Genomic DNA, 20,435 nt, shown 5'->3' with positions numbered 1-20,435 from the left:
TGCATCACCCCCCAAAATGTTTTCTCTGTTGTGCTTCTACACTCTCTGCCTGGAGACACCTAGAAAGAAAGGGAAATGGGTTTTCCTGTGGGTCCAAGGACCACCGACTAATTTTCACCCAAAGTGAGGACTCTTGAAACAAACAACTGCAGAGGAAAGTAAATAAAGTAAGAGCCACTGAAGTCCCTCTGAAGACTGATGGGGAGAGAGCAACTAAACAGAAATACCCACAGTCTTTGAGAGACCACCTAAAACAGGGAGCCCATGCTGGGTCCAGACGGGAACCAATGACAGCAAGGTTCTCAGATCAGGCCAGGAACTGGTGTAAGTGCTCACATGATATTTTTAAGAAAGCAAACAGTGTTTTTTGTTTTTGTTTTCCCTCCAGCTTCTGTCATAGTTTTAGTGTTCATGTAGCTTAAAAATGGCATCATACAAAAAACCTTATACATGGCTGTAAGCTCAATCATCAACAGAGGTAGTAAACAAAGGAACTCCTAAGACTAGATGGTAAAATGGATCAAAGTGTGACTGTACATTCAAAACCCTAGAGCCATGTAATCATCCCCAAAATGAACTGTTTTAATTTAAAAAAGCTTAAAAACACAATGACAATGAAGCACTGATGTGCCTTAGGCATGGTCCCAAATCAGTGCTGACTTAAAGCTATGTCCTCTCTTTCCAAGAAAGAGAAAGCAGAGAACAGAGTTCAATCTACAATGGGAAGGAACAGAACAAAAAGACGACCACCACAGGGGTGCTCTCCAGCAGCCGAGACTGCTCATTTTCAGGCCGCACCGCTGGAAATGCTTAGTCTTCTTACAGGAGTCTTCTCTTCACAGCCTTTCTTTCGTTAAAACTGCAATCTGCTGACCAAGAGATGCCCACAGTTCCACTGGCAGGAGAGCCACTTCTGTGCAGTTTCTGCTTCCTCAGCGTGGGTCCTCCTTCCCTGAAAGTGCAAAGAGAGCAAGCCGACCCCTGCAGGGCCCAGAGCCCCAGGGCTGATTCAGCTCCACCTGCAGAGCAGCGAGAAGGATTTGTGGCATTTGAGCCTCACAGACACACAGCTCACTTTGGTTGTCCTTCTCAGTTAGTTGGCAAACTGCTCATAGAAAGCAAACTTGATCCTCTCTATGTGGTGGCAGAGTTTGATGGCGGGGCCCAATTTTAAGTCCATGCACTCTTGAACAGTGGGAAGGGTAAGGAGCAACAGGGCCTGCCCGTCAATTTCCTGTTAAAACATAAAACACACATTATCTATGATGTGCACATGGATGGCAGCTCAGTCCACACAGCCCCCGTTCCCTCTGGCTTGTGTCAAAGTCCCTGTGCTCTCTTTTCCTTACTTTCCCCCTTTACATAAGTGGCACACAGTTTCTTCCAAGTGCCCCCCGCAGACCTCCATGCTAATGAATCTTCAGAATTTAGGAAAAATTTTTACCAAGGATAAGAATCCATTCTACCCTTTCTGCTCTGCAGAAATTCAGTGAATGAACTAGTTTGTAACTGGCTACTGAAAGTGACAAAAGAAACCACTTTTTAAAGGATGCTTTTTAGGGGCGCCTGGGTGGCTCAGTCATTAAGCGTCTGCCTTCGGCTCAGGGAATGATCCCAGGGTCCTGGGATCGAGCCCCACATCGGGTTCCCTATTCTGCTGGGAGCCTGCTTCTCCCTCTCCCTCTCCCACTCCCCCTGCTGGTGTTCCCTCTCTCGTTGTGTCTCTCTCTCTGTCAAATAAATAAGTAAAATCTTTAAAAAAAAAATAAATAAAGGATGCTTTTTAAATCTGAAATAAAATATTAACTCTAAACTTCAATGTTTTCCTACTCTGTAACATTCATAAAAGCCTGTTCAGGGGCGCCTGGGTGGCTCAGCCGTTAAGCGTCTACCTTTGGCTCAGGTCATGATCCCAGGGTCCTAGGATGGAGCCGTGCATCGGGCTCCCTGCTCGGCGGGAAGCCTGCGTCTCCCTCTCACACTCCCCCCACTTGTGTTCCCTCTCTTGCTGTCTCTCTCTGTCAAATAAATAAATAAAATCTTAAAGAAAAAAAAAAAAAAAAGCCTGTTCAGCTCTTCAAAGATGTTCAGTTTAGAATCTCCCCAATTATCAAAAAAAAAAAAAAAAAATTGATATTTAAGGCCACAGACTATTTGTTTCAGAAAACTTGCCTTAAAACTGATCACCACTTTAGAGCCTAACATATTACAGATGTTAATTATTCTTAAAAACAAGCAAATCATTATTTTGGAAAAGAAGAGCACAATTAAGAACTGCATGCTTGATTTTAAGCCATTTGAATATTTGGGAGACGGAAACAAAGTCTTGGGAAAAATGGCAACACAGTGACCATCCGCCTCAACTGTGGGGGGAGTCGGATCACGACCTCTTACAATCCTCCTGCTACGACACCTAAAAGGGGGGCTACATTTCTTTTCTTTTGGATAGAACTATTTTTCTTCAGACTTGTAAATAAATTGCTATTGCACCCATTGTCCTTCGCTAAAGAGACAAGTTATTAAAACTCACAGGTCTCTGTAATTACCTGGTCTAGAAATATTCTCGCTAGCGGAGCACAGTCGGTGGATCTGATGAACCGGACAACGTCCGCCACACTCCACTTGAGGGGGTTACTGTCCAGGTGGAGCCTCTCGGCAACTTCAATCCTTATTTCCTACATTGCCCGCAACAAAGCAAACCAAATGGTGTCAGAGCTATTTTATTCTAAAAAAGTCTCTCTATATAAATTCATAACCCTTTAAGGCAGGGTTTAAGGGGGTTTTACGGCATGATTTCTCCCAGCAAAGATGGCCGAGGTCCACCCACACTAGGTACTCAGGAAATGTTTGTCTTTTATAATAAGAAATATCAATGGGGAAGAATTTATCTCAAAGTTCCAGCACAAATAATGTGGACAATTTGACAGAGACAAATGGTTTTTAAACCTCCCATTTGTTTCCTGGTCTATTTCGACTCGCTGTCTGATGGGGTGCTGCAGGAACGGGATGCTACTTCGGAAGAGAGAAGGCTTCACTAAGTCATCAGGAGAAACCATTTACTGCTTCAGTTCAGGCAATATATTTCAAATGCAGCCCAGTTTTAAAACAGGGACGTGACTGCCACTCTTACAATGTGGATGTTACGTACTGCACATATATGGATTAAATATACCAAACAAAATAGCTTCACCACAATCAAAAGGATAAATAACTTATTTTATTGCTAGTTTAACCTGAAGTAAGCAGCTACTCAGAGAGACCTTCTTTCTGATAGGTAGCTGATCTCCAAATAATCCTTGCAACGCAAGTAAATCTCTGAATTTGCAATTCTGCTGAGAGACCTGGGAAATTCAATTGAAGCCTGTACTGAAATAAATGGAATGCCCACATCACTAACGATTAGACTTCAGAGAGACATTCTAGAAGACAGCAATAAAAGGCACTGTATTTTAAAAATGGGTACCTTTGGTGAAGGTGGTTTATTCTCATCATCAGAAAATGAAAAAGTGCGAAGCTCTCTTTTTCTCCGTTGTCTGTCTGGAAGCAGTGATGTAGAGATCTCACTTTGGGTGGGAGAGGAAGAGCACGACTTTTTTTCTGACATTTCTGACTCTTCCTGTAGCTCGTCCTGTTGCTCCGATGTACTGCCCTCACTCAGGGAATCGTCATCCCCTTCATCTGGGTCATCCTCATCTTCACCCCCACTTCCCTAGAGGAAACAGAGAGAAAAAGTCTCCCTGAAATCCACGACAAACCAGCTCCTGGGCCACAAAACCACCTTCTACTGGGCAGGGGTCTGAATTAGAAAGGCCTGCAGGTAGTGGTCTCCTGGCTTCTGGGCAGGACAGGCACCTCCCAGATCTCGTACCTGGGGCGAGCCCGCTGGGGTGTTATCAACAGATGCAGAGGAGCGTTTCTTCTTATGGACAAAGACGTTTTTCCGCCTCTTCCTCCTCTTACTGGCTTTTTTCAGGGCACATGCTAAGTTGCTATGCCCACCAGGTGGCCTCCCAATTCTTTTATTTTTCTTCTTTCCGTAATAGTGGGCTAAATGTGAAGGACACAGAAAAATGAAGTCGCTTCGTGATTTCTGTCCACCTCACACCACAAGAGATTCTACTAGCACAGCAGAAAACAGGTACACTGTATTTGATTAAGGTTTAAATTTCGTATCGTGGAATAATCTTAACTGTCCGGATCTTAAATGTACAGTATAGTTAGTACTGACGAATGCATAAACCTGAATAACCTTCCCTCTGTCAAGATAGAGAACGTCTCCACCAACCTAGAAAGTTCCCAGGGTCCCTTCCCAGTCAGTCCCCCTCATCAGAAGCCACCACAACTGTACTGCAATCGCCATCGGTACAGATTAGTTTTGGCTCATCTATGGACATTCGGCAGATGCTTTTTGAACAAGATTTCTTGGACTCAGCAGAAAGTTTCTGAGTTTCACCTCTGCTGCTGTGTGTGAATACTTCATTCCCTTCTACTGATGAACAGCACTTCACTGTATAGGATACACTAGTTGAACTCTTCTCCTGTTGACAGGCACCTGGGCTGTTCCCTGGTTTGGGCTGTTACCATTCGGCAATGAACATTCTTGTCCAAGGCTTTTAGGGGGCATAGTTTCATTTTCCTTGGGTAAATACCTAGGAATGAAATTGCTGGATCATATGGCAGATTTAGGATTAACTTTTAAAGAAACTACCAAAGCGTTTTCTTAAAGGGTTGCATAATCTGGCACTCCCACCAGCAGTGTGTTAAGAGATCTAGTTGTCTACGCCTTTGCCAACTTGTGGGGCTGTCCACCTTTTTCATTTTAGCCAATGTGGTGGATGTGTAGTCATTTCTCATTATAGTTTAGATTTGCATTTCCCTGATGACTAATGATATTGAGCATGTTTTCATGTGCTTATTGGCCACGTATGTGTCTTTTTTGTGAAGTGCCTATTCAAGTCTTTTGTTCATTTTTAAAATGGTTTTCTCTTTCTACTTCTTTCATTTTTATTGAGATATAATTCACAATATAAAATCCATCATTTTAAAGTGTACATATCCAGTGATTTTTAGTATATTCAGTATGTTTGCCACAATCACCTCTATCTAATTCTGGAACATTTTCTCTTTTTGTTTTTAAATTTTTAAAAATTGAGGTAAAAGTCACATAACATACATTTAACAACTGCTTTCAAATGCACAATTCAGTGGTATTTAGCATATTCACAATGTCATACAACTATCAGCTTTCTCTAGCTTCCAGATTTCTCTTATTACAGAGTTGTGCGGGTATTTTACTTCATCCTGGAAAGAAATTCTCTGAGCAGTTTTTAATTTTGGTGATTTTTTCCTTTATGTTAGTGCATTCTGTGTCCTAAGAAATCTTTGTTTACCCCGAGACTTGAAGATACCCTTCTTGTTTTCTTCTAGGAGCTTTATAATTTTAGCTTTTACCCAGGCTTATGACACACCTTGAATTAATTTTCATATATAGTGAGGTAGGAGCCAAGGAGTTTTGCTTTTGTGTTTTTGATTTGGAAATCCAATTGTACCAGTGCCATTTGTTGAAAGAACTTCCTTTCCCTGGTAAGTTTTTTTTATCTTCACTGAAATAATTTAACCACATAAATTTGGGTCTATTTCTGGCCCCTCTGTTCTGTCCCATCATTCTGTGTGACTATTTCATCCACCCCACTACTGATTACTCTACCTTTATGGTAAAACTCCAAGGCAGACAGAGTAAATTCTCCAACTTTATTCGTCTTTTTGAGGATTGTTTTGGCTATTCTAGATCCTGTGCACTTTCATATAAATTTTAGAATCTAAAGACAATTCCAAAAATGAACCATATATATTCTAGCTCTAAACATATACACAGTTATATATTACTGTAAAAACAAAATATAATGTAATTTTTTTGGCAAAAAAAATGAATTCTACAGGATATAAATCCATTTGATATCACTCAAATCACTAACTGGGAAAAATTACAAAGACTCTCTCCTAAAGTCTAGGCTTATATCATTGTGAAAAATAAATTTAGACAAAAAGCTAATAAAATATGCATATCCTCCACAGGCTCAGAGTGGTATACACATATTTAGAGATACTTCGCTTAGGTACCAATACTTGCAATTTGCTAAACTAAGTGCTGAATCTGACACTATAAGCTAACACCAGTCCTTGCCTTTAAGAAGTTTACAATCCAACAAATATAAATAGGAACCGCAAGGTTAGACTCTTCGATGATTCTGCACTTTGAACACTGATTAGCAAGCTCATCATGCTAAATGACCTCAGATCAGCAGCATCAACAGTGTCTGGGAGCTTGCTGGAAAAGCAGACACGTTTAGACCCCAGATACCCACAGACCTGATGAATCAGAACTTTGATTTTAACAAGTTCTTCAGCTGATGTGCATGCATGATAAAGTTTAAGAGGAGCAGGATTACAGATCCCTAAAAGAAATCTTCAAATTTAACAAGGTAAAATCTACCTCTGTATTAATTCTCCCAACTGACATCAGGGCTTGTAAAATTTAAGGAAAGGAGGGATCAGAATTTTGTCTTTGGGCAGCAATGCCGTAACAAGGCTCCAAACTGGAAATTTCATCTTGTATGACGTGTGAGTGTGTGCAGTTTCACGTGGGAGAAGATAAGCAATGAGAGGGAACAGGTGTTGTTGTGACAGTTCTGAGTGAGGCCCGCAACTACCCCCCTCTCCTACTGTTGATGCCTCCCAACCACCGCGGCTTCTTTGCTGCTCCTTGCAGACACAAAGCAAGCTCCTGCTCCTGTCTGTGCTCTTGCTGCCCCTGCCCAGAACACTCTCACCATGGTGTCTGCGCAGCTGGCTCTCTTGCTTCCTTCAGGTTGTTACCTGGCAGGAAGACTTCCCTAACCACCTCTGAACAGCACCCCCCCCCCAGCCTTTCTTATTCCCCTCCTTTGCTTGCTTATCTTGCCTCACTTTTCACCATATTACCTGTCTCTATTTGTTCACTTATTATCAGTCTCCCACATTAAAATGTAAACTCAATGAGCACAGGAATGTGTTTTTCTTTACTGCAGCATCCTAGTGCTAGAACAGTGGTGGCACACAGTGGACACATAATAAATACTTGCAGACTGTATGAATGAATCACATATCCCATCAGATGCAATAGTTAATTTATACACATACTATATGTGAAAGTTAGCAAATGGGCCTGTGGGCCAAATCTGGCCTGTGGCCTGTTTTGGTATGGGCCTCAAGCTAAAAATGGCTTTTATAAAAGTGAAAATAAAACAAAACAGAGAAGAATATGCAGCAGAGATCATATGACCAACAGCCTAACATATTATCTGGTCCTTTACAGGAACAGTTTGTATACTTGTGCCATAGGTGAATGTCTGCAAAATAAACACTTTCCAAGATATAAAGTGTGGCCAGTTGTCATAGTTAACAAATTTGAAAAACTGGACTGACTGTATTTGGTCTTTGTAAGCACAGAGCAGTTCTCAGAACACTTGTCCAGAACCATCCTTGGGCCGAAGAGATTAGGACAGCACTCCAGTTTGATGCAGGTTTGCCGGCAGAACTCAGTCACGCGATCCGCCGTCTTCACTACTTCAACAGTAGCCCGGTAACTCTTTCCTTTGTATCTGCGGTGGAAGATGCCAGAGACCAAGTTTACTGGGCTAGTGATTACCCAGAGAAAATCAAGTGCATTCACAGATCTGAAAAGTTATCTTGGCTTCTCAGAATAGTCTATGTCCTTTACAGTTTGAGGATTCTAAAAATAATGAGTTTATGCACATTGTACTTAAATCAAATTTATCACCTAAGCTATGAGAGATAAACGTCAAGGTTTTCATATTAGCAAATGAGGCTCTTGCTTTCTGGTTCCTCAGTTTAAGGTTTCCAAATAGGAACGTCTACGCTAGCTACTAAAAGAAAAGTGACTTGCACTAAGGCTTTCCTTTACCCCTAGGCAGTGATCCTCAGAGTGTGGTCATGGACCAGGTTAACCTGCCATTGGTCACGCTGACAGGGTCAGAAAACAAGAGTAAGTGTATATGAACTTTCACAGTAAATTTGCAAAGGTAATTTTGTGGCTCTTAAATCTAAAAATAAATTATTCTTGCATTTTATGTCTTGTAATTTTCACACTTCTTATAACTCATGTTTACCGTATTTTATAACAGTGCTGGCCCACAACAGGATGGAAACTTAGGAAAGAAAACCAATCTGGTCCTTCACCCCAAGTAGCTAAAGAAGAAGTGACAGAGAGGACATAACAATTCCAACATGATGCATGAAGAATGGGCTCTGTGGCCCGTCAGACAGGTAAGAATAAAGGGCAGAGGAGGCTACTCACTTGGCTTTTAGTACCTCCCCACATCCATGCCACACGGAGTCTTTGTCTAGCTGCAGCTCCCGAAGGACACGACTGGGTTTATAGGCTGCATTGATAAGTAAAGTGAGGACCTGCGCTCCATTTTTAAAGCAGAAATATGGGTGGGAATGAGAAAAACAAACCATTAGAATCTTGCTATCCCCCAGAATGTCATTTAGGAGACTAATTCTAGTCATATTCATTAACAAATATTAACAAAATGTTAATATTCAAGATATGACCGCTGACCAAAGTGGCAGCTAAGACAATAATCAGACCCTCTTAGACATTCAAAACATTATGTTCAGGAAGAAATAGGCACCATGAATTAAAAATCACTCTGCATATGCTTCTAAATCCTTTGCCAGTCATGGCACACACAGAAGCTTGGCCTCCCCAGACCCTCCATTGCCACCGCATGGACTGAAAGCCCCAGCAGTGCTCACATCCCGTATGTACAGTGAGTGGCAGCCTGGCCAGGCAGCCGGGCAAGCCTGCAGGTGTGCAGCTTCATCGCGGCCTCCACGAGCGCCGCACAGCCTCTGACTCCTCGACTACGCTCCCACGCATCCTTGCACCGTGCTCAGCAGCCTTTGACAAAAGCCCTTTCTACACTAGCAGAGGGGAGCGTGCTATGTGAAGAACTGCCGAGGTGACTGCTCCCTAAGGAGCAAAAGTAATGATGTGTGTGGTCCATTGAACAATACTGGAGAAAAGTGAGTCATTTCTGTTAAACCTAGCACTGTCACATGTATGGCATGCAGATCCTTGTATGGAGGAGTCTATGAGACTGCTGTGAAATTTCCACGTTCTTTTGCCCTGGGCAAGAATCTTACCTCTCTGAGGACCAGAACACAGTTCCCAGGTCCTACACACTGAGGCAGCTCAGCAATTCTTCCTTTGTTAAGATATGGCCCTGAGAAGCAACGGTGGTTGAAATATATCTTTGGACAGCAGTATTTTCCATTAATCATAACTGGGAAACAAAGAGAAACAAATACTCAGAACAGTCATTTTCCACTCTGTTTCCAAAGTTGGATTACTAGGGGGTGTAGGGGTGGCAAGCATATCCACCATTATATAAAGTTATAAATTACATATTTTGAAGCCTAACACGTTGCCTGAGAGTACCCTTGAAACACCTTAGACTTACAGCAACTTAATTATAGAGCTCATCACTCTGCCCAAATCAAACAACAGCCTGAATGGCATGTGGATTGACTTCAGGGTTAATGAGACACTGTTTCAGAGTCCCACACTTCTATCAATAAAGGAAGTAAAAGATTGACTTTAAGAACGCATGACGATGGGGCGCCTTCAGTGGCTCCGTCGGTTGAGCATCGGGCTCACAATTTTGGCTCAGGTCATAATCTCGGGGTTGCTCCGCACTCAGCGCTGTCTGCTTGAGATTCCCTCTGCCCCTCCCCCAGCTAGTGCACGTACGCTCTCTCTCTCAAAATCTCTAAAAGGAAAACAATTCTTAAAAAATTAATTAAAAAAAAAAGAACCCATGGTGATTTCTTGTTTTTTAAAAGAGAGAGAGCATGCGTGCGTGTACACAAGCAGGGGGAGGGGCAGAGGAAGAGGGAGAGAGAGAATCTTAAGCACACTCTCCGCACAGTGCAGAGGCCTATATGGGGCTTGATCTCATGATCTGAGCCGAAATCAAGAGTCAGACCTTAACCGACTGAGCGCCCAGGAGCCGCATGAGAAACCATGATGATTCTTGATGGTCAACTATTCAATAATCTATTCTGGAATGCTTCTAGGCAGTGATGATGAATATTTTCCAGAACTACAGTTGGTCCCCTTAAAACCACCAAACTAGCATGTCAGCAGTGCTCCATGAGGTAAGCACCCTCCCACATCTGGGATTCCTCTGAAGGCTGAAAGTATGCTATGAACACATCTCTAAGTTCTTTAAGTACCGTGGGCACAGAGACCCCCCTCTTCAACTCTTTTTCTGTGTGAATGCTATACTTCAATGTAATGTTTTTTTGTTTTGTTTTGTTTTGTTTTTAAAGATTTTATTTATTTATTTGACAGCCAGAGACAGCCAGCGAGAGAGGGAACACAAGCAGGGGGAGTGGGAGAGGAAGAAGCAGGCTCATAGCGGAAGAGCCTGATGTGGGGCTCGATCCCAGAACGCCGGGATCACGCCCTGAGCCGAAGGCAGACGCTTAACCGCTGTACCACCCAGGCGCCCCCAATGTAATGTTTTTTTATTCCCTCGTCGTAGTTGGCAACTCTACTAATAAATATATGAAATTCAAAGACACTAAAGCAGAGAGAAGCCCTGCTGATGGACGCTGTTTTGGGAAAGGGAATGTGTGCGATGCCCACTGCTGATAGGATCCTGAAGCACAGAATGTTTACTCTGGAACTAAGAATGCAGTCCCAGCACAGACGTCGGCATGTCTGCACCCACTTCTCCATTTGAACTCTGCCACCCAGATTCCCCTCCTCAGGATTCAGGCCTGTATGCTCCCCGCCACTGCTGGCAGTATGGGCAGCTTACGGCTCTCAGCTGTACGTCACCCTGGAATTAGCCTCAGCCTACCCTCTCACTAGGAGTCAGACACCTTGCCCAAGGTCCCACACTTTGTGAGTAGACAGGGAGGTGCAGCCCACTTCTAATAACTGACCAAAGAGGGAGTACAAAGGTGTGGCCACTATGCCTCAACTAGGGATGACTCTGAGTGGTCACACCAGCTAAAAGGCTCCCTTGTAGGCTGGAAGAAACTCTGCAACTCAACTTCTCCCTCTGCCCAATCCTGCCCCCTGCCCCTGCAGCTGTTCCGAAAAAGCACTCCCCAGGGACACTCCTACACGCAAATATCACTCTCAGACTGTTTTCAAGGTAACCAGAATTATGACAAAACACAAACCAAAAAGAAAATGGCTGAGATCACTTGGGAAATGTCTTAATTCTATAGTTCTAGTAGGCATTAGAATAGCCAGTAATACATCAAAATTAGAGTTGCCTTTTTTTTTTTAATTTACCTTACCTTTTGATACCAAATCAAACCCACAATGAGCTATCACCTCACACCTGTTAGAATGGCTATTATTGGGGGCTCCTGGGTGGCTCAGTCATTAAGTGTCTGCTTTCGGCTCAGGGCGTGATCCCAGAGTCCTGGGATCGAGCCCCACATCAGGCTCCTCTTCTGGGAGCCTGCTTCTTCCTCTCCCCCTCCCCCTACCTGTGTTCCCTTCTCGCTGGCTGTCTCTCTCTCTGTCAAATAAATAAATAAAAATCTTAAAAAAAAAAAAAAAGAATGGCTATTATCAAAAAGACGAGAAATAACAAGTGTTGACAAAGAGGCAGAGAAAAGAGTACACTGTCACACCACGGGAATGCAAGCTGGTGCAGCCACTCTGAAGAAAAGCATGGAGGTTCCTCATGAAGTTAAAATGAGAACTATCTTGTGGTCCAGTAATTCCACTTCAGTGGAATTTATCTGAAGGAAACAAAAATACTAACTTGAAAAGCTATCTGCCCCGACCCCCACCATGTTCATTGCAGCATTATTTATAACAGTCAAGATATGGAAGCAACCTGAGTGTCCATGGATAGACAGTTGGATAAAGAATGGAATATTACTCAGCCATTTAAAAAAAAGAAATCCTGTCATCTGTGACACCATGAACGGACCCTGAGTTCACTCACGAAGGGAAATAAATCAGACAGAGAAAGACAAATAGCATACGACCTCACTTAGATGTGGGATTTAAACACAACAACAACAAGACTCCAACTCTCGGATACTGAGGCTGGTGGAGGCAGGGGTAGTGAGTGGGCAAAACGGGTGAAGGTGGTCAAAAGGTACAAACCTCCAGTTATGAATAAGTCCTGGGGATGTAACGTGCAGCACGGTGAGGGTAGTAGTAATATTACCGTACTGTACATCTGAACATTGCTAAGAGAATAGATCTTAAGAGTTCTCATCACAAGAAAAAAAATTTATAACTGTGATGATGGATGCTAACCAGACTTACTATGGTGGCCATTTTGCAATATATACAAATATCAAATCACTATGTTGTACATCTGAAACTAATATAATATTACATGTCAATTATCAATTAAAAAATGGGTAATTTTAAAAAAGATATTTACTAATAATGCTATTCTGCTGGGTACTCGAAAGATACCATTATGGTCAAGTAAGAGTTATCCTAGCAATGTAAGGATGATTCAACATTAGAAAATAAATCTATCAGTGAGATTCACCACATTAATAAGCTTACAGAAAAATCATACGATCATCCAATGCTAAGGAAAAATTATTTTGTCAAGGTGAACATGTGTTTATGACAAAGGTTCCCAGAAAACTAGAAATGGAAGGGAACTCTTTAGCAGTTACATGCCAATCACCTATTGAATAGAGAAAGTTTAAATACCTTCCCTTTAATATCATGAATAAAACAATAGTGCCACTGTCATCAAGCCTGTTACACACAGGGATAAGTTCTATAAAGAGCTATGAGGAAATAAAAGTAAACAAGTACAGCAAACTGGTTATTATAATACAAGTAATAACTTTTTTGAAAAGGCCTTGATCCTCCATCTAAAAGTGCTAAATGAGAAGGCATTGAGTAGAAAAGACAAAAGTATGAGTTTTGAACTTGGGAAAGAGCTGAGTTACATTTTTGACCCATCTATTCATAAAGCTGTGTGGCCTCTCTGAGCTTTGGTTCTTCTTTTCGAGGCATTTACTAAATGCCATCCAAATGCATCATCTGTGCTACAACACACACAGTGAAGATGCTCAGCACACAAGCAGAGAAGGCGGAGCCAAGACTAGTTCCAGGGAAAGAACTCCCGACAAAAGGCTCTGGCCTCCAGCAATGATTCTCGCTTCGTTCATCAGGCATTGCCTCTGAGACAATCTGTTTTTCCAATGCTTTATTTTTTTTAATTGTGAAATATGTGCACATAATGTGTATATCACAAAGTGTTTAAAGAACAGTAAACATCCACCTCTCAACCACCCAGCTTAAGAAAGTGAACTGCCTGGAAAGCCCCTGGTTCTTCATCTAAACTCAGGGATGAGAATATTGACCCTAGCCCTTCGCACCCAACAAGTGACCAGGAGAGAATAGTTATAATTATAAATGGACAGAAATATCATCCTAGACATAATTATTAAACTAAACACATCTTAGACAATATAAGTCTTTAAAGTCACCATTAAGAGACCCCTCTGTGAAGCTACAGCCTATAAATCAAATGTATTGCTTAAGATACAGTCCGTTAAAAGAGACTGAAGACTGCATACACTTATTTATACCTGAGTCTGCGGAGTTCAGCTCCTGATTCTTCAGGCCCTCATGGACAGTCCTGGAGGATGGTATTCTGGGTCAAGATAACACAACAAGATGGTAAGACAATCCTTAAGGTCAGTAAAGTGTGAAGGCTAGTTTCCTTCAAATCTAAGAAAGCAAACGTGGCAGACTGCAAACTGTATAACAGAAGGTGCCTCCCTGATCATACTTTTATTTTTTTAACAATTGTTTGTAAAACTATGTACATGGTTTAATGAGCCAACAGTCTGTAGACAGTGCTATAATACTTCATATTCAAATCAACTTTCTTTCATTCATGTGAGCAACAAATTATAGAATTCCTTCTGGGATTCTCAAACCCGAAGTAAATTTTTCATCTTTTTCAATAGTCAAAGAACAAAAACATTTCTTATAAGGGTCTGTTTTCTTCTATCAGTTTAAAATTAAAGACAAATTATGTTTTAAAAATCAGAGAATTATTCTGTATGCAGCAATCAATGAAAAAGGCTAACTTATCTTTTTTTAGAATACTTCTTGACTAAAACTTTGACTCTGTCTCGACAACTAAGTCAAGGAGAAATCCAAGGCCAGATTGTGGACACTGCTATCTCACTTCTCTACCTGGAACTGAATTCCGTGGCCTCTCTCTCCACTTCTGCTGTCAGCTTTTTTACTCACACAGCCACAGAAGCAGCCATAACTTACGCAGAATTTGCTAGAGACTGAATTGTGATCCCTTAAAATTCATTCCCTGAAGCCCCGCTGTGACTGTGTCTGGAGACAGAGCTCTTACGAGGTAAATAAAGGCGTGACTCTGATCTAAGACGGCTGGCTCTCCCTTCCAGCTGGCCCTGCCATGTGAGGACGCAGGAGAAGCTGGCAGTCTGCAGGAAGAGAGCCCGGCCAAGAACCAAATTGGGCTGGCACTTTGACCTTGGACTTCCCAGCCTGCAGAACTGGGAGAAAATAAATTTCTGTTGTTTGAGCCACCCAGTCAGTAGTGTTTTGTTATGGCAGCTTGTGCAAACTAATCTCGAATTGAAAACCCAGCGTTCAGAAACACACATGGACATGTATTTTTAAGGCATCGCTAGTTAATTGCTTCTCAAAAGCTGTGTATGAAGGTATGCTACAAAGGGTTTCCCAATGGAACACAAAGGCACCCTGAGTGCACCTTTTCTCTCAGAGCTACTACCTTCCACCTCAAGGTTTTTTTTCATTGTGACAAATCTTATCCCATCCTAATTTATAATTTTTGCTCTTCCTTAACAAATAACAGTACAGAGATTCTATTTCCTCTCTTATGCAAATGCTTTCAGGCTCTAAAAACCAAAGAAAACTCAACTGGTGGGAACATCTTGACACGGCATTTTACCCTTTTGTATATAATGCCATTTTAAAAAATGCATATGCTGTAAGGAAAAGTATGTAACCTATCAAAAGCTGAATTAAAGAATTATGCTTCCACCTGAGAAAATAACACATGAGATATACTCTCTGAAATAGTGATTTCTTTTTCTAGATATTCTAACTTTCAAGTGTCAACTGTTCAAACATACTAGTATATTACTTACTGTTTTTCTGGTTGAACCACTGCAATTTTCCTCTGTTTGTGTACTGTAAGAAGAAAACAAAACTATAAACGTCAAGACAAATACACAAAGGAAAAGTTATTCATATATTAAGCTAACATTAGCATATTTAAAACCCAGTCATGTGTATATTTAACTAGTAAGTACTATGAATTAAGTGCTGCTATATCTGAATCTCTAGACTGAGGCACATTTTCTGGGTAGGAGGAGTCTTTACACGAAGATCAAAAATAATATTTGCAAGGCCCTTAAAAATCCGTCAACTCCTATGAATATTTTCTACACAGGAAAAGATATTCAAAAGAAAAAATGATTTGGGCAAGGATGCCAAGACCGTTCGATGGGGCAAGTACAGCCTTTTCAACAAATAGTGCTGAGAAATACTGACTACCCACATTAATGAAGTTGGACTCTTACCTTATACCATATACAAAAATTAACTCCAAATGGATCAAAGATTTAAACATAGGGACACCTGGGTGGCTCAGTCAGTTAAGAATCTGACTCTTGGTTTCGGCTAAGGTCATGATCTCAGGGTCATAAGATGGAGCCCTACATTGGGCTCTGTGCTGGGTGTTGAGACTGCTTGAGATTCTCTCTTTCCCTCTCTCCTTCTGCCCCTCCCCTCATCTCTCTCTCTAAAAAAAAAAAAAAAGTTTTAAAAAAAAGACCTAAAGGGACACTTGGGTGGCTCTGTTGGTTAAGCATCTGTCTTCGGCTCAGGTCATGATCCCAGCACCCTGCGATCAAGCCCCACATGGGGCTCCCTGCTCAGCGGGGAGTCTGCTTCTCCTTCTCCCTCTGCCCCTCCCTCCACTTGTGCTCTCTCTCTGTCAAATAAATAAAATCTTTTAAATAATAAATTAAAAGGGGCGCCTGGGTGGCGCAGTGGTTGGGCGTCTGCATTCGGCTCAGGGCGTGATTCCGGTGTAAATAAAATCTTTAAAAAATAAAAAATAAAAAAATAAAAAATAAATTAAAAATTAAAAATTTTTTAAATAAACAAAAATTTTTTAAATTTTTTTTAAAAGATTTTATTTATTTATTTGACAGAGAGAGAGACAGCCAGTGAGAGAGGGAACACAAGCAGAGGGAGTGGGAGAGGAAGAAGCAGGCTCCCAGCAGAGGAGCCTGATGTGGGGCTCGATCCCAGAACGCTGGGATCACGCCCTGAGCCAAAGGCAGACGCTTAACGACTGCACCACCCAGGCGCCCCATAAATAAACAAAAATTTTTAAAAAGACCTAAACATAAAGGCTAAAACTATAAAACTCTTAGAAGACTACATAAGGGAAAATCTTCATGACATCAGATTTGGCAACAATTTCTTAGATATGACACAAAAAGCAGAGGCAACAAAAGAAAAAATAAATTGCACTACATCAAGATTTAAAACTTCTGTGCATCAAAGGACACTATCAAGAGAGAAAAGGCAACCCACACAATAGGAGAAAATATTTGCATATCATATCTGATAAGGAAGGGATTAATATCTAGAATATGTAACAAAATCCTACAACTCAGCAACAACAACAAAACACCCAATTTAAAAAATGGGCAAAAGGGGTGACTGGGTGGCTCAGTCACTCAAGTGTCTGCCTTTGGCTCAGGTCATGATCCCAGGGTCCTGGGATCGAGCCCCATGGCAGGCTCCCTGCTCAGCAGGGGTTTGCTTCTCCCACTCCCTCTGCCTGTCGCTCCCCTTACTTGTGCTCTCTCTCTCAAATAAAGAAAAACTTTTAAAAAAATAGGCAAAAGACTTGAACAGACATTTCTTGAAAGAAGATATACCAATATCCAATAAGCATATGAAGAGTGCTCAATATAGCTAATGATTATGAAAATGCAAATCAGGACCACAGTAAGATACCATCCTGTACCCACCAGCATCGCTATTATAAAAAACAAAAAAACCACCCAACAAACAACAACAAACCCAAAAAACAAGCAAGCCAACAAAAAACTCAGAAAGTAACCAGTGTCCGAGAGAATGTGAAGAAAGTGGAATCCTCGAACAGTGCTGGTAGGGACGAGCGTGATGCGGCTGCTGTGGAAAACAGTCTAGCCATCCCTCAAAGTGTTAAACATAGTCACACTCGAGAAATGAAAACACATGTCCACGTAAGAACCTGCAGACCAATGCTACAGCAGCATTATTCATAACCGCTAAGGAGTGGAAACAACCCAATGTCCACCAACTGAGACACGGATAAAGAAAATGTGGCTGCTCACTACAATGCGACAGCAGTAAAAATACACAGGAACGAAGTACTGATACACACACCACATGGCCGAACTCTGAAAACACTGTGCAGAGTACAGGAAGCCTGTCACCAAAGATCACATACTGCATGATTCCACAGGAAATGTCCAGAACAGGCAAATCTATATAGCAGGAAAAAGTAGAGAAGTAGTTGCCTAGGGTTGGGGGGCAGGAGGTAAAGAGGCGACTGCCCAGGGGTACGGGGCTTCTTTTTGAGACAATGCAAATGTTTTCAAATGTTCTGTGGTGATAGCTGCACAACTCCATGAATATACTAAAAACCACTGAACTATAGGATCAAATTTTATGTTATATAAATGATCTTTCAATAAAGCTGTTTTTAAGGCAGAGTGGGGTGGGACGACACTTTTAAGGTTAGGATACAAAAACACTCTGGCTTCCATCTTCCTCAACCTCTCCTCCTCTCTTCCTGGCTGGCTCTGATGTGGGCTCCCCTACAAAGAGGCCCACATGGCAAGAAACTGAGGGCAGCCTCCCACCAACAGACAGCAAGGAACTGAGGCCCTCAGGCCAAAAGCCAGGAGGAACGAATCTTGCTAACAATCATGAGTACACTTGGGGGCAGATCCTCCCCCGCTGTGGGCCTTGAGATGGCTGGCGTCCTAGCTGACACCTTGACCACAGGCTCATGAGGGGCTTGGATCCAGAGCACCCAGATTCCTGACCCGCAGAAACCGTTAAGATAATCCATGCTTGTTGCAATAAGTGACATCCTGTGCAGGAACAGACAACCAGAACGCCACTTTGTTTTTCTCTGGAATGTCCAGATTCATCCTAGTTGGTAGCAGCCACACAACAGATCATTTAAGGATCAGCCCCTTGGCCCAAAAATAGCTACCTCGTGCTCGGCGAGGGGCGCTGAGGGGATGGCCATTGGTTTCACACCAGCCCAAAGGAAATATATCCATGGATTCCACACTCACAATACATTCAGGTACGGGCTTCTTAGAACCTGTTTAGATTAAAAAAAAGTTTTAGACCATTAAACTGCCTTCTTCATAAACTACTTCCTAGACAATATTCTACTGTTGCAGTAATGCACATACAAAATCTCCTGAGCAAGTTCCTTTTACACGGAAGTCATACTTTTTCATATGTGACAAACATTAAGGAAAAAAAGTAAATATCCCCTACGCATACCTGTACAAAAACAAAAATGGGGGTGCCTGGGTGGCTCAGTCGGTTAAGCATCTGACTCTTGGTTTCAGCTCAGGTCTTGATCTCGGGGTCCTGGGATCGAGCCCCATGTCGGGCTCTGTGCTCAGCGGGGAGTCTGCTTGAGATTCTCTCTCCCTCTCTCCTCTCCCTCTGCCCTTCCCCATCCCTCATGCTATCTCTCTCTCTTGCTCTCAAATAAATAAAATCTTAAAAAAAAAAAAAAAAGACAACAAAAAGAAAACGGGTGGTGGGCACACAGGGTGACCCCTAGTTACAGAACAGCAAATAAGCAACCAGAAGGATCATCCAGCAGTATCACTCAGCTGGCTGACAAATACAGTCAATCCCATGAAACAACTGGGAAACGAAAGGCAACAGTGACAGTCCTAGTCAGTGAGAACATCAGTCCTGGTACTTGGCAACAAGCCAGAAGGCAGGCCCGTGAAGGTAACTCAGGAAGGGATGTTGCTCAGCAGGGGTTGTGTAAAAAGTCTAGATTCAATACCATCCCCGACATCTGCATTAAATGCCAAGTCTACAGACTGGAAAGAGTAGCTACCAAGTCTATTTGGTAGCCAAATAAAAAAGAAACCCAGACCGTGTTCAGTTACTGCAGTGCTGAGTTTTCACGTAATGCTTTCCATCTGCAAACGCATCCAATCACTGAACGTTACTTATAGTACATCTTTTCTATTTTACATACTTTTTGGTTCTACTGGTTACGGGCAAACAAAATATTATCTCTTAAATGAGCTACGTGTTAAGGTTCATGCTCGTATATTCTGGTTACATCAAAACATATGCCATCTGACTTAACTTTCCCTTCAAGAAAACAGGAGACTCTGCAGGGAAGGCTTTTTCCTTACATCCATTCCCTAACATTTGAAAGTCAAGGACAGGAAGAGAAGTGTTTATCGAAGAATCTGGCACTACAAATTACACGTGTCTTAGCAAGACCTCCACTTAGCTAACTGTTGCAGTCTGACAAGCCACAGCCCAGGGGTAGGCAGGCAGGGCACAGGAGAGCAGCTGCAGAAAGGCTTCTCAGGGGCACGGTGCTTACCCTCCAGCTGGAGCCACAGGTAGGAGCCTCTCACTGCAGTAATGGTGGCAACGCACACTTCCTCGGGGAGAAGAGGGTTCACTGCCTCAAGCTTCATATTCTCCTTAAATTCATGCTCAGAAATGGACTGGAAAATAAACGATCAAATCCAAACACGTACTCAGTATTAACTCGTGTGCTCATCTGAGAGACCTGGTCCAAGTAATATTTAAACCTAGAGTAACACTTTAAAGCTATACATTTATTTTGCTTTGTTTTGTTTCTTAATGAAACAAAGTCAAAATGTCTGTCTCTCTTGGTGCTGGAAGCAGTATATGGTCTTTGAGGTCAGGCATACCTGCATTATTGCTACCTGTGTGCCCTCGGTCAAGCTGTGTAACCTCTTTTTGCCTCAGTTTCTTCATGGGTCAGGTGACCTTGAGAACACTTGCCTCAATGGCTGATTTATTAGGCGTTTTCAATAACAAAGTACCTAAGGCTCTGTGCCCTCAACCAACGGGCTCTCACCCACCGCTGGTAGGTTTCTCCTCCCATAAAGGGCCCTATCACGCAATAAGCTGCCTGGTTCCTACTTCTGTGCATAACATACAAGGCAGTCAGGATAAATAATGCTTATGAATGATGGAAAATATATGTTTGAAAAATGTGCAACTTCTGGGTCAAAATGGAGAACTG

General features: G+C 42.2%; 1 protein-coding gene across 6 annotated transcripts in view; it reads right to left on the bottom strand.

The window, feature by feature from the left end:
* Positions 1-561: 561 nt before the first annotated feature.
* SFMBT1 (Scm like with four mbt domains 1) overlaps positions 562-20,435 on the bottom strand; it is a 121,821-nt gene continuing 101,947 nt past the window's right edge. For 5 of the 6 annotated variants that reach the window (XM_040628691.1, XM_040628692.1, XM_040628689.1 and 2 more), the window contains 11 exons: positions 19,761-19,887; positions 18,378-18,491; positions 15,238-15,280; positions 13,669-13,733; positions 9,211-9,350; positions 8,357-8,466; positions 7,465-7,640; positions 3,869-4,047; positions 3,464-3,709; positions 2,547-2,675; positions 562-1,234 (listed from right to left, as the gene is read on the bottom strand). In XM_040628691.1, coding sequence (XP_040484625.1) covers positions 1,094-1,234; positions 2,547-2,675; positions 3,464-3,709; positions 3,869-4,047; positions 7,465-7,640; positions 8,357-8,466; positions 9,211-9,350; positions 13,669-13,733; positions 15,238-15,280; positions 18,378-18,491; positions 19,761-19,887 — 1,470 coding nt within the window. In that variant the 3' untranslated portion in view covers positions 562-1,093. The remainder of the gene's footprint in view (positions 1,235-2,546; positions 2,676-3,463; positions 3,710-3,868; positions 4,048-7,464; positions 7,641-8,356; positions 8,467-9,210; positions 9,351-13,668; positions 13,734-15,237; positions 15,281-18,377; positions 18,492-19,760; positions 19,888-20,435) is intronic. The other variant, XM_040628693.1, reaches the window with a different exon arrangement.

Source organism: Ursus maritimus, unplaced genomic scaffold (assembly GCF_017311325.1).
Source record: "Ursus maritimus isolate PB19 unplaced genomic scaffold, ASM1731132v1 scaffold_14, whole genome shotgun sequence".
Lineage (NCBI taxonomy): Eukaryota > Metazoa > Chordata > Mammalia > Carnivora > Ursidae > Ursus > Ursus maritimus.
This window is presented reverse-complemented; position numbering and strand designations above follow the sequence as displayed.